Here is a 13,375-nt window from a genome sequence, read left to right as displayed (position 1 = left end):
TTCCTTTAATTATTTCATGAGATAATGATGACAGTGATTGCAAGACAAATAAAACATCAGCAGCATCACTGAGGCACACGCTGGTGCAAATGGCAGCCTGGCTTGGCAGGGCTGGGAACATTCCCTTCCTACAAAGAATTACTGTGTGGGAAGAGTGGAACAGCCCAAGGATGGGGTGAAAGGAGCATTTGCTTTGTGCCTGACAGCAAATCCAGCTGTTTCATGGATGGGGCAATGTCATGAAGAGACCAAGCACATCGTGGTCTCTGAATTTTTGTCTTCAGACTCACTGGGGGAGTTCAGGTGATGCCGAATCGCTGCAGGCAGCTTGGGACAGAGCTGGTGCTCTCTGTGCTACAGGTGTCACAGGGACCCTTTGGGTGTGGTAAACCAGGACAAGGCACAGCTGGACACATGTGGGCTCCTGCCCAGCTGGCTGTGGCACTGAGCTCCAGCATCTTCCTGGAAACCTGCCCAGCTCTTTGGTCCCTGAGCTCAGGCGGGTGCTGCTGCGTGCTGTCTGTGCTGTCCCCTCTGTGCACATGGGGCTCACAACCCCAGGGGTGTTTCCTGGAGGAGACAGCAGCTTTTGCAGCCCAACATCTGCACACAGCTGCCTGGGGATGTCCAGGGGTGGTTATCACCTCTGTGCTCTGAGGGATGAGGGGTGTCCAGCAGCAGGGTGGCTCTCCCAGGGGTGCTGGCACAGGCTGGGACTTCCATGGGGATACAACCTCTGTCCACTCTGTGGGTGCCTCTTCCCAATGGGATGTGAGGCTGTGTGGGTTGAGTCCTGGGGCTGCTGCCCTTTATGAAGCTGAAGTCAATTTATGCAGAGGGGGTGTCTTTGTTAACTCCAGCTTTCTGGTTGTCACTGGTTTGTGAAAATGCTTCTGTCTCAGCTGGGGACACAGTGACTTCTTTTCTGGGTGACTTGTTAGCTGGGGGTGGTCCTGTGGAATAGCCCCTGCCCCAGGATCTGTGTAGGAGGGAATTGCTTTCTAAAGGGAGGATTTTTCTCTCCTTTGGTCTTTTTTCCCTGCTGGGCTGGTTTTGCCCCTTTGGCTTAGACAGAAAAATGATGCAGGAGCCTGCTCTGGCAGGGGAGGGCTCATCACAGCCTCCCCCTGCTCACAAAAACAGTCTTGGAGGGTTTTTTCCCTTGGGCTTTTTCCTTTGAAAGATTAGAGCTTGCTCAGGCCTTCCCCAACTGCAAAGAAACCTGGAAAAACCATCCCCAAAGGCTTAAAACCCCGACAGGGGCTGGCAGGAGTGGCTGTGGTTTTGTAGGGTTTGCCCAGAGCCACGGGCTGAGCTGGGGCAATCCAGGGATGGGCAGAGCCCGGCGCTTCCCTTTGGCATTTGATAACGCGGTGCAGGAGGGGCCAGAGCTGCCGGACGAGCTGCTGGGTTTCTCTGCAGCCCTTGGGGAAAATCCCTGCAGGGCAGCAGCTCCCAGGGGACACGCAGCCCTCGGGTGAGGACGCTGTTAGGCTCTGCCTCTGCGGCTGGAGCCGGGCCAGCACTCTGGGGTTCCTCAAAACCCCCCAGTGCTGCCCGGTGCTGGAGGGGGGAGCTGAGTGCCACCATCCCACTTCTGCCAGCTGGGGGAACCTGCTGTTCCAGCCTCAGGAGCAGGGCAGGGTGCTGACAGAACAATGGGCGACTTGGCACCATCTGGGGACATGGGGACGATGCCATCCCACCCCCCCAGAGCACTGTCAGCATTGTTCAAATCAATGCCAGCCTTGTAGGTGGGGTGTGAGGAGGTGAAAGGCTCCCCAGGAAGGTGGCCAGAGAGATTTGGGGTGCTTTCTGCTTTCATCCTTCTTTACCTTTTCCTCTGGCAGATGCTGGAGACGGACGCTGAGAAGCCGGGGCAGATGCACTCAGAGGATGGGAAGGCAGCAGTGGGTGATGCCCCTGCAGCCGCCAAGGCAGCGGCTCTGGCCGAGCCCTGGGATGCTCTGGGGGCCACCCAGGCTCCTCTCCTGGTGGAAAAGCAGCCGGTGGCCACTGCAAAGGGACAGGAGCAGCCCAGCTCCCTTCCAGCCTTTGTCATCCCCGAGCTGCGGCTTGACAGCTCCTTCAGCCAGAGCACGGCGGGCACGGCCGGCAGCCCCACGGATGGCGAGGACGAGGAGGATGAGGAGGAAGATGAGGATGAGGAGGACGAGGAGGAGGAGGACAGCGACGAGCAGTACCTGGACAGGAACGAGCTGAAGCGCAGCAGCATGATCGAGACGTCGGGCGGGCAGCCCGGCTACACCCTGAGCGTGCAGGGCTCCCTGCGGCGCCGCACCCACAGCGAGGGCAGCCTCCTGCAGGAGGCCAAGGGCCACTGCTTCACCTCGGACACCACCCTCAACTGCTCCGACAGCCAGGGCACCGCCCCGCACTGGGCACTGCCCTCCCCCAGGACCCTCAAGAAAGAGCTCGTCAAAAACGGCGGCTCCATCCACCAGCTCACGCTGCTCTTCTCGGGCCACAGGAAGGTATGGGAGCCATGGCTGGCCGTGAGCTGGGGGAGCTCCTGGGGTGGAGGTGTCCTGGCACGTGAGCCCTGTCTCCATGACCATGGCAAAGCTGCCTTCTGAGGTCAGGAGGGTTCCTGCCCCTGACAGCCAGCTTGGGAGGTGCTTAGCACCCGGGGCAAGTCACCCAGAGCAGTGTGCTGGGGCCAGGGGTGGCCATGCCCACTGCTGCATCCACACCCTGCAGGTCCCATGGCCTGGGCAGCCTCTGGCTGCTGGCACTGCTGGTGGCAGAGGTGCACCTGGGGATCTGTGCTCGCACAGGACTGCTCCCAGCAGCAGTGGGAGAGTCCCTGGTGACAGTCCCCAGTGTGCAGAGGGTGCCAGGAGCAGTGTGACCCTCTGCCCCCACCAGCCTTCTGCAGGGCTTTGACCACTGTGGGGGTCCATCTCATGAAAATGCTGTGGTCAGCAGTGATGTGTGACCCCACCATGCAGGAGGAGGAGCAGAGGCTGTGCCAGGGAGCTCTTCCCAGGACTGGCCTGAGCCCCCAAAGCAGAGCTGGCCCTGGCTGCACTGGTGCAGGAAATGAGGTGCCAGTGCAGAGATCATTCATGGGAAGTGCTACTGTTCCCATTCTCTCCAGGTGACACTGTCAGGGTGCTGAGAGTGGCCCCTGGCCCCACACCCTGCTCTGCCCCGCTGAGCCCCACCAGCTCCATCCCTGCCTCAGCTGTGGGTGCTGCTTGGGGCTCTGGGTGCTGCTGCCTCAGCTCTGGGTGCTCCTTGGGGCTCTGGGTGCTGCTTGGGGCTCTGGTGCTTGGCACAGGACCGCAGTCCATTGCTCAGGGTCGTGTTCCCAGATCAGGATCTCGTTTCACAGCTCAGGACCATGTTCTGCTGCTTGAGACCACCTTGCAGAGCCACATTCTGCTCCAGAGCAATGGGCTCCTTGGCAGGAGAGTCTTCTGCAGACCCTGGGGTTAAAAACCCATGCTGAGGTTAAACCCATGCTGAGGTTAAACCCATGCTGGGTTAACCCTCTTCTTGCCACACTTGAAAAGCCACCCTGCTGTTTCCTGGAGGAATTTTGGAGGTCAGAGTCCCTGGCCAGCTGGTGAGAGCCCTTCCCGGGTTTACAGACGCTGGGATGGGGCTGCTGTCCGAAGGGAGTCCAAACTCTTGGAGACTGATGCCAACAATTGTGTGCGGGAGGAGGGGGGGCTCAGACCCGCCCTACCCCCGATAAAGAACAGCCACCCCTGTGTGAGGGACACGCTCGGTGCCTGTCGGTGCGAGAGAGGCGGTGACAGCGTCAGCGCGGCTGAGAGCGTCCCGCTAGCGCTGCTGTGAGCAGAGCCCGCAAGGAGAGCGCACAGTGCCGCTGTGTGTACGGCCCCGAGCCTGCAGCCTGCAGCCCTGCAGCCCTGCAGCCCTGCAGTGCTGCCCGAGCTGGCTGGGCTGTGTGTCCCTGTGGGGCACCCCGGATCGTGCTCCACCCTGCGCTTCCTGCTCTCATCGGGGTGGATGTTTTCCCGCAGAGGTGACCGGAGCTCCTCCTGCGTTAAACTGTTCTGGTGCACATTAGACTGGGATTTTTGGGGCAGGGATTGGACAGCCTGTGCCGGCGGGGAGGGCAGTGTGGTGACTGCACCTCCTGCAGCTCCCAGTTCCAAGCCTGCTGCAGCTCTGGCTGCCTGGAGCCTAAATCCCTGCCCATGTTGTTCTCCTGGCACCTCTGCCTGTTCCTACTGCCCCACTCCCTGCTCACATCACACTGTTCCCATTGCCCTGCTTCCTCTGCCCCATTCCCACTGCCCTGTTCCCACTGCCCCATTCCCACTGCCCTGTTCCCACTGCCCCATTCCCACTGCCCCATTCCCACTGCCCCATTCCCACTGCCCAATTCCTACTGCCCCATTCCCACTGCCCAATTCCTACTGCCCCATTCCCACTGCCCTGTTCCCACTGCCCCATTCCCACTGCCCAATTCCTACTGCCCCATTCCCACTGCCCAATTCCTACTGCCCCATTCCCACTGCCCTGTTCCCACTGCTCCATTCCCACTGCCCCATTCCCACTGCTCCATTCCCACTGCCCCATTCCCATTGCCCCATTCCCACTGCCCCATTCTCACTGCCCCATTCCCATTGCCCCATTCCCACTGCCCCATTCCCACTGCCCCATTCCCACTGTGCTCCTATTGTCCCGCTCCCCTTGCCCTGCTTCTCCAGGTGCCTGTGCAGGGTGTGCAGCAGTCAGGGAAGCCAGACACGGTTCTGAGCCTCTGTGGGACTGGGCTCCTGCCACCCCCTGCCTACACTTTGGAGGCACTTTTATTGGTCTGTGCCTTCGAATAGTTGAATGAAACCTCCGAGCTTTTTGGAGCAGGACACTGATGGACAATTCCCACATGGAATTCCCCCACCAAGATGTCAAGCACTGGCAACACCTGCACCCATCTGCAGGGCTATCACATCCATCAAGGTTCTTGGTTATTTTCCCATCTGGGAGTGTTTCAGAGGGGCTCATTCCACCGCCCTTTTTAACACCATCGTGCTCGGTGTGCCTGCCCGTTTCCCCCCTTCCCGCGGTGGGGCTGGGAGCTGCTTGTTTTATCGGGCATTGTGGGGAGCGCTGGGACTCCTCGGGAGAGCTCCGCTGCTGCCTTTTGTCCCCGAGCACGGAGCCTCTGCGGACAATGGCAGGAAGCCCCGGCCAGCCCGTCTGCCGGGGCCGGAGCGGCCCGGGGAAGGTGCTCGGCGAGGGCCGCATTGTTCGGGGCCGATAAACTCCGGAAACCCGGGCGCAGAATGGAAGGAAGTGTCCGAAACTCGGGCCCGGGGCTGCGGGGCTGAGCACAGGGTTCCCACGGCCCGGCCGCGGGGTGATGATCCTGGAAAGCGCCTGGCGGCCCCGGAGCAGGGGATGAGCCGGCGGTGGTCGGGTGGATGCGGGGCGGGATGCAGGGCTGGCTGTGAGCATCCCCAGCGTTCGGGAATGCATGGAATGCTAAAGCCCCCGAGCTACGAGCTACGGCGATCCCGCGGGTCTCCCTGCCTGGTGCCAGGCTTTATGGCTCAGAGGCTGTGCTGGTGCTGCCCTGAGCTCATGGCACATCCCAGATCCCTTTGGTTTGTCCAGGCTGCCCTGGAGCAGTGGTCAGAGAGCAGACTTGTAACTGCAATGATATGATTCAGTTATAGCTGAACTGTTCTCTTTCTCCTGCCTGGGGACTGCTGGGAACTCCTGATTGATTTTGGGTGCCCCGCCTGGTTCTGGGGGGCTCTTTGAGTGGTGGCAGGATCCCTGTGCCCACTCAGCAGCAGGGATAGGAGCATCAGGAGTGGGGATATGAATGTCCTCCCTGTAGGAGGTACCACTGTCAGCACCTTGAACCTGGAGGGTACCTGGGCCACTGCCCGTGGGGTCTCCTTGGGTGCTCCAGGAACACCACGGGCTGAAGGTGGCAGAGGATGAGTGAGGGGAGGGAGGTTCCTGTGTCAGGAGCTTGTCCCATATCATTGCCATCATGAAGAAGGGACCCTGTGGGTGCTGTGGGTCTGGGCTGTGTGGTGTGAGGATGCTGGCCCTGCTGGTTGGTGACACAGAGTGACACCATGGGCAGTCCTGGTGTGATGACAGACACTGTTTTTCTGTTCCCCCCCAGCTGAGTGGAGCAGACCCTGAGTGCAGCTGTGATGAAGGGGACGAGACCTCCCGCAAGAAACGCAGCAGGAGCCTGTAAGTGTCACATGGGGGTGGCATCAGGGTGTGCCAGGGTTGCTTGTGGGGTCAGACACCTCAGCCAAGCCCTGCTGGTACCAGGAGCCCTCAGACTCCCCGTCTTTCCCCCCTGACTTTTTCCAGAGAAAGCCATGAGCTGGTGTCTCACTGCAGATGGAATTGTTTCCAGGGAGGGTAGTGGGGTGTGCTGGGGACATTGCCCAGTCCAGGTGGGAGCACCCCCTTCCACCGTGCCTGGATGGGGTGAAGACACCGGCTCTTGGGAAAAACAGCTTGCCCGGGTTCAGGAAGAGGACATGGAAGCAGTGAAATCTGAGCTGGGGGCCTCCTTCCCGCTGGCCCCATGCCGGGAGGAGGAATGGGGAGGTTTCCCCCGCGGGTCAGGCTCAGCCCTCACGGCACATCCGCGGCAGCGCGGTGGGAGCAGGGACCGCGGGGACCCCGAAGGACACCGGCAGCGCCTCTGCTGCTCCCGGTAAGGCTCTGGGGTGCCAAAGAGCGGGCGCAAGCAAGGACAAGGCAGCCGTGGCCTTTGCTCTCCTCAAACACAGCTGCGGCTGAGGGGGGCAGGCGCACGGGTGAGGATGTTCAGGAACGAGCTCCTCCGGCCCGCGGTCCGGGCGGCTGCCGGGGCCGCGGGGTGCCCGTGGCTGTGCGCCCCGTGCCGCGCGCCACGTGTGCCGGGCAGGTGGAGGAGCCACACGTGGTTTGGGTGGCTCGGGGTGCCAGGGGCTGCGCACGCCGCTGCCCGGCCTCGCCGGCTGTGCCAGCGAGCGGCACTGTCGGCCCGCGCTGCCTCATCGCTGCCGCCTATTTTTAGCTCTTTATTATTTCCCCCCCAGCACTCGAAATGAAAACGAAGCCCTTGCAGCAGGGACGTCCCCCCGGCCGCGTGGCAGCGCCGGGGGAGCGGGGCTGGCGGGGGAGGCTCGGCCCCCCCGGCGCGGCGGGGTCAGGGGCGGTGGCGCAGAGGGTTCTGCGCTCACCTTGAGCCGGCAGGGGATGCTCCGGGGAGCTCTTGGCAGCGCCATTGGCTGCGAGGCGCGGTCCCAGCTGGCTCCGGGAGTATTTATGGTGCGGGGGCCGCGGGTCGGCACTCGCTCCTCTCCCGGCACACGCTGCCGGCCCCGATGTACCACGCCATGGTGGACTTTTCCGAAAAATACCTGGAAAGGTAGGACACCCGGCATCCTGCGAGGAAGGGGGATGTGCTGCCCAGGGGATGGTTTGGAAGCAGTGCCAGGTGATGATGCTGGGCCTTGGTGGTCCTGCTGGGGTGCTGGGCAGATCACTTTATAGAGGCAACTCCGGAGTGATAACATTCTTTAATAGAATTATTTTTGCTGTGGCATTTATTGTGCAGTGTGGCTGCAGCCGGGGGCTGTGCCTGCCCGTGGCTGTTGCAGCCTTGCAAGGGTGTGCAAGAGGACCAGCGTGTGGAAGTTGGAGAACTTCCTTAGGAGGTGTTTGCCCGGTGTGTTCCAGCCGGAAAACCCAGCCGGGAGCCACAACCACCTGCCTGGTGTGGGCCGGCTGGCCTTGTGCCCAGGGCTGTGCTGTGGAGGTGACCCACGTGTGTCACACAAGGGTGTTCAGTGCTCTGCCAGCCCCACTGGGTGCTGCCCTGCTAAACCGGGAACACTGCTGAAATTGTTGCTGGGGGCTGTGTGGGATGGCTCGTCCCGTGTGCTGGCGGGTCCCCGGCTGCCGGCGGCGCTGGCAGCACGGTGATGGGAGGCAGATGGAGTTTGGAGCCTGAGGCTCCGTGTTTGGATCCGCTTTTCCCACGTCAGCGGGTGCCTGGCAGCAGCGGGACATGTGTCCTGCTGGGATCACAGCCGAGGGGGTGAAGGCAGTGAAACTCTCCGTGTCCGTGAGGGTATGGATGGCACCAGGGACTGCGGCGAGCGAGTGCCCTCTGCAATCCTTCTGTGGCTCACTGGACTGAGCCCTGGGGTTGTTGCACCCCTTTTATTTTTCCCAGTGTTTTACCCTCCTGGGACTGGAGAGACCTGTGAGTCTGGAGAACATTGCCTGGGGTGGAGTGGTGCATCCATGTCCTGAATCCCTCCTGTCCCCCTCGTGTCCCTGGGCATGGCTTGGCCAGGCAGAGGTGGCTTCTCTGAGCATCCTTGCTGTGCGACCTGTGGGAGGTCCTGTAACATTACCTTTGCAGAATCAGAAAGAGTGAGAAGTGAAAACTGAAGCCACTTGCCTAATGAGATGTTGTCAGAGAAGGAGCTTCAGATTTAGAGGGCAGAGTCCATGTGTGTTGAGAAAAGACTGATGCTCTTAAGTTTTGATAAATACATTATATCCACAGGCAGTGAAACACTGTGTGTGTGCACTTTTATGATGAGATCGAGGAGAGGTTTCATTTTAAATGGAAGAAATTGAAAACACAGATGGAAGCTATAATTGTTTCCAGTTACAATGGTTCCAGCCACATGTAATTAAGTTAGCATTTTACTTGCTTTTCAGTGAGTGACAGATCACTGCCATTGGGAGAAGACAGCCAGAAAAGGGAGTGAGAAGCAAGGCACGAGCGCTAAAACTTGTCATTGCTGCCTTTTGGGGGATTTTTGGGAGGTGTTTGGTACCGTCTCCTCGGGGCCGCTCCATCCCGGTCCCCCCGAGTGTCGCTGTCCCCGCCGTGCCCGGCTGCAGTGACCGCGCGGTGCCACACGGGGGCAGCACCGCCCGCCCGTCCCTGCCTGTGCTGGGTCTGCTCCGGGGGCTCCTGTTCCCACGGCGCTTCCCAAAAACCTGTGAAACTCTGTGTTACTGGCAGCTCCCTGGGGCAACCGCGAGCCCCGTGCCCGTGTGTCTGTCAGTCTGTCTGTCCAGGGATGCTGGGGCGGGGGGACCCGTGCGCGGGTGACAGAGCGGGGTGTCTGCCCCAATGCCCTGCGCTGCCAATCCCGCCCACCCCGGTACGGAAATGTCCCCACGGCCATGCCCCACACGGGTGGCACCGCAGACATGTGAACACCCGTGGGGTGTGCATGTGTGGGTGTCCACAACGGGGGGACACAGGGCAGCGCTGTCCCCGCTCTGCTCCTCAGCCCGCTCCGCCCCGCTGCCGGCCCCGCTGCCTTCCCGGGATGCCTGCGCTCTATAAATAGCCCTCGTAAATCCTCGCCGTGATTATTTTCCCCCGCCGTCTCTTGAAAGGCCCCACTATCCGCCCCGGCGCTGATTTTTCCACCTTTCCTCAAGTTTCCCCAGCAACGGCAGAGCCGTCCCAAACAGCGGCGGGGCTGACACAGCCTTTACTCACTCGCACGCTCCCGGGCCGCCCCACGCCGCATTTAAAGATCTCCGCGCTGAGCCCTCCCACTTCCCGCTGCGCGCCGGCCGCGGGCGGGAGCGCGGCTGGGGCGGGCGGCAGAGCGCTCGGGCTGTCCCCGGAGCACGGGCTGTCCCCCGGAGCACGGGCTGTCCCCCGGAGCACGGGCTGTCCCCGGAGCACGGGCTGTCCCCGGAGCACGGCTGTCCCCGCAGCCATGCCCTTCTTCCGCGACCTGTCCAAGCCGCAGGCGCTGGAGTTCCACGCGGAGATGCTGCTGGCGGTGCAGAGGCCGCACACGGGCAGCCTGCAGCGCCGGCACACCATGAAGGAGTAGGTGGTGGGCGCGGGGCGCGGGCGGGACGCGCTCCCGGAGGGTCCCCGTGGCGCTGGGGGTCCCCTCGCCCGCCCGCCCGCTCACACTCGCTCTTCTCTCTAGAGCCAAGGACATGAAGAACCGGCTGGGGATTTTTCGGCGGCGGAACGAGTCCCCCGGGGCCAACCCCTCCGGCAAACTGGACAAAGTGCTCAAATCCCTCAAGTAGGTGCTGCGAGCGGGTGGCGCGGGGACGGGGACCGTGGGGGCTTGGGGACAAGCTGTGGTCTGGAGCTCCTCTCCTCCAGGGAGGCTGCGTTCGCCCCATTTGGGGAAGCTGTGTTCACCCCATTTGGGGAAGCTGTGGACAACGTTTTTGTATCTGGAGGAGCACTTAAAATATTTTTTGGCTGAAAATCTCTTGCTGCAGGGTGAGGGGTCCTGCCTGTGCACTGGCACCGTGGCAGCCTGGGCTGGAAATTTACCTGACAGCAGTGTTCTCTCAGTGCCTGTCCATGGGACTTTAACTGGCCAGAGGATGGTTTGAAAAACCACTCTGCTCTGGAGATGCTCCAGCAGCTGGAGATGAGCCCTCCCTGCTCTTGCTCCTGGCAGCTTCTCTGGCTGCTTGAATGGGGCAGCTGAGATCCCACTTTTCCGCAGCTCCGCATCACCCAGAGCTTCTCCAGTTCTTAGACACCCCAAGTGCCACAGCTGCCGACACAGACCTCCTGGGGCTGGATTTTCTTCTTGCCAGCCTAAAGGCAGTGGTGTCCTTTTGGCAGAGCTGCTGTGGTGCTGCCTGGTGCAGAGCCTGGCTCTGCCTTCAGCTGCTTTGCCAGTGCCAGTACCAAGGTGGGAGCCAGGGCCAGCCCCTCAGGCACACAGCGTTGCTTTATCCTCTGGAAACGTTTAGCAGGAGGCTGATTTGGGAGCTGGGAGCAGCCGTGCTGGGCTCACAGCCTGGCTTTTAATCCACTGGAAATGTTTAGCAGGCAGCAAAAGCAGCTTTTGCTGCTGAGCTTTGCCAATGCGCTGTCCTTTTCAACAGGCCCACTCCCGAGGAAGCGCTCAAGTGGGGAGATTCCCTGGAGAAGCTGCTGCTGCACAAATGTAAGTGTGTCCATCCCTTCCACTTGTGTTTGCTGCCAGGGGAATATCCAGACACGTGCCTGGATAAAGCTGGGATTTCCTCTGTTAATCCCTTCCGGTGTTTGGGGATGCACAAAGCAAAATTAGCCTCTCCTTGTTTGCACCCCTCCTGCTCCTGCCTGGCCTGGGGGGGAGCTTGGTGACAGGGGCCAGAGAGAGCTTCAGGTCAGGGCTGCAGCCCCCCGGCTTGGGGAGGAGGAGGCAGTGATCTATGTCTGTGCCAGTCTGGAGCTGTGCAGAGGGCCCACGGAGCAGGAACTGCTTTAGAACATCCTGACAATGGGAGGACAGCCCTTCTCAGGCACCCCATCTTTCACCCAGCCCGGGGGGGGCCAGGGGATCCTGTCCCCACTCCAGCCCGGCCTCCCTTGGGGCTCTTGGTGCTGCAGCTGGGCTGGGGATGTGGGTTCAGCTCCTGCATGGGCTGTGTTGCTGTGCTGGCCTGGCAGTGCCAGCGCTGCCTGTTTGCACAAGGGTTTTTTTGGGCAGTGCAGGGAGGTGGTTTGGGCTGCAGCTGTGCAAGAGCTGAGGGTGTTGTGGGGCTGTTCCCTGCCTGTGAGCGGGAATAGAGCCGTGTCCCTGTCCCCACAGACGGGCTCGCTGCCTTCAGGGCCTTCCTGCGCACTGAGTTCAGCGAGGAGAACCTGGAGTTCTGGCTGGCCTGTGAGGAGTTCAAGAAGATCAAATCCCAGTCCAAGATGGTCTCCAAGGCCAAGAAGATCTTTGCTGAGTACATTGCCATCCAGTCCTGCAAGGAGGTGAGGCTGGCTCCCAGGCTGGTGTGCGGCTCCCGGCACGGCAGCTGCCCGCGGAGCCGCTCACCAGCCCCGGTTCCTCTGCCCACAGGTCAACCTGGACTCCTACACACGGGAGCACACCAAGGAGAACCTGCAGAACATCACCCGCAGCTGCTTCGACCTGGCGCAGAAGAGGATTTACGGGCTCATGGAGAAGGACTCGTACCCCCGCTTCCTCCGCTCCGACCTGTACTTGGACATAATCAACCAGAAGAAAGGCAGCTCCCCGCTGTAGGCCCAAGGACTGTCTCGGGGCAGGCTGGGAGCTGTGTGTTTACAATGGAATTGGGCAGTGGAGGCCTTCCTGGGAGCTGGTGGGAGCTCATTGTCCTGCTCGTGCCCCCAGGCCGTACGGACATGGGGTAGCTGAAGGCACCGAGCTCGGGGCCAAGGGGACCAACAGGCCGAGCAGTCTGGTACTGCTGCACCACCCCGTTCCACCATCGCTGGTACGACGCCTCTGGGGTGGCCCTGGCATGGATTTAGCCAGGAGGGGAGCTCCCACAAGACTACTGTGAAGCACCTGCCCCAGCCAGGAGCTGCTGGAAGGCGGAGAGTGAGCCCAGGGCACCGAGGAGGAGGGGTTCTTGTGCAAGGCTCTGACAAAGGGACAACAGCACCGCCACAAAGTCGTCCTGGATTAAAGCCTTGTGAACTGGAGCAGCCCCAGGATGCTGCTGTGCTTCCCTGTGCTGTGGGGACTCCCGGCTGCCCCAGAGCAGCTCTGGCAGGAGCCTGGCGCTTCCTTGGCTCGTGGTGGGTCCCCCTGGGAGCAGCGAGAGCCGGGTCCTTGCGCTGTGCTGGAGGTGTGCAAAGCACCCCCTCCTGCCCTCACCCCTTGTTTATTTATTGCCCTCCTGTAGCTGGACACATTGCTGTGTGATAGAAAACCGCTGTGTCCTCCCCATTCCCAAGTTACAAGTGCAATATTTGTATGTTGCGGCCGAGTTGTCTGGCGGAGTGGATGCCTTTTTCTTTTTCCAGGTGTGTAGATTTTGTAAGGTAGCAGGTTTTGTGTGCCAGACCCATTCCCTGGCAGCGGGCCGCTGGGGGAGCCTGGTGTAAATATCAATATATCGATGCCCTGACGACGGAGGGGTTGGTGATGGAGAAAAGCAACTCTGTGCAGCAGCTGCTCTCCTGACTCTGGATAACAATGCTGTGTTTGGGAAGCGAGGGCTCCTGCTGGCCCTGGCAGGGCAGGATGCACTGCCTGCCTCCCAGTTTACAGTGCAAAGCATCTCTGCAGCTAGAAAAAAACCTACATTGTCATGGTCATAGGTAAATAAAAGGAGAATATAATTTCTTGTAGCTGGCTTTTGTTTGTGCCGTGTTTGTCAGCACTGGCTGAGCCACTCAGCCCTTGCCCTGCTGAAGAGTGTAAAATCCTATTACTGTGTGGTTAAAGAAGGGAAATCTGGTTCCATTAATTTCTGAGCTGTTTTTTACGGTAGAGCAGCTGCCAGATGCTCCTGAGGCCACGTCTGGGTGTAGGAGCAGAGTTCTGCCCAAAGCGAGACTGTTCCCAAGGACAGCGGTCGCTGTTAAACACAGCAGGGCAGGAACTCTGACCAGGGCAATGCCCAAACACACCAGAGA

General features: G+C 60.7%; 1 protein-coding gene across 8 annotated transcripts in view; it reads left to right on the top strand.

Annotated features, from left to right (window-relative positions):
- RGS3 (regulator of G protein signaling 3) overlaps positions 1 to 13,087 on the top strand; it is a 75,424-nt gene extending 62,337 nt beyond the window's left edge. For 7 of the 8 annotated variants that reach the window (XM_063409967.1, XM_063409966.1, XM_063409968.1 and 4 more), the window contains 6 exons: positions 1,851 to 2,495; positions 6,146 to 6,219; positions 9,951 to 10,052; positions 10,879 to 10,940; positions 11,571 to 11,737; positions 11,826 to 13,087. In XM_063409967.1, the coding sequence (XP_063266037.1) occupies positions 1,851 to 2,495; positions 6,146 to 6,219; positions 9,951 to 10,052; positions 10,879 to 10,940; positions 11,571 to 11,737; positions 11,826 to 12,011 (1,236 nt within the window). In that variant the 3' untranslated portion in view covers positions 12,012 to 13,087. Of the gene's footprint in view, positions 1 to 1,850; positions 2,496 to 6,145; positions 6,220 to 9,034; positions 9,845 to 9,950; positions 10,053 to 10,878; positions 10,941 to 11,570; positions 11,738 to 11,825 lie in introns of those variants that run through there. The other variant, XM_063409973.1, reaches the window with a different exon arrangement.
- The last annotated feature ends 288 nt before the right edge of the window (positions 13,088 to 13,375 follow it).

The sequence above is a fragment of the Prinia subflava genome, chromosome 12, assembly GCF_021018805.1.
Source record: "Prinia subflava isolate CZ2003 ecotype Zambia chromosome 12, Cam_Psub_1.2, whole genome shotgun sequence".
NCBI classification, from domain to species: domain Eukaryota; kingdom Metazoa; phylum Chordata; class Aves; order Passeriformes; family Cisticolidae; genus Prinia; species Prinia subflava.
The sequence above is the reverse complement of the archived record's forward strand: the minus strand, read 5'-3'. Positions and strand labels throughout refer to the sequence as shown.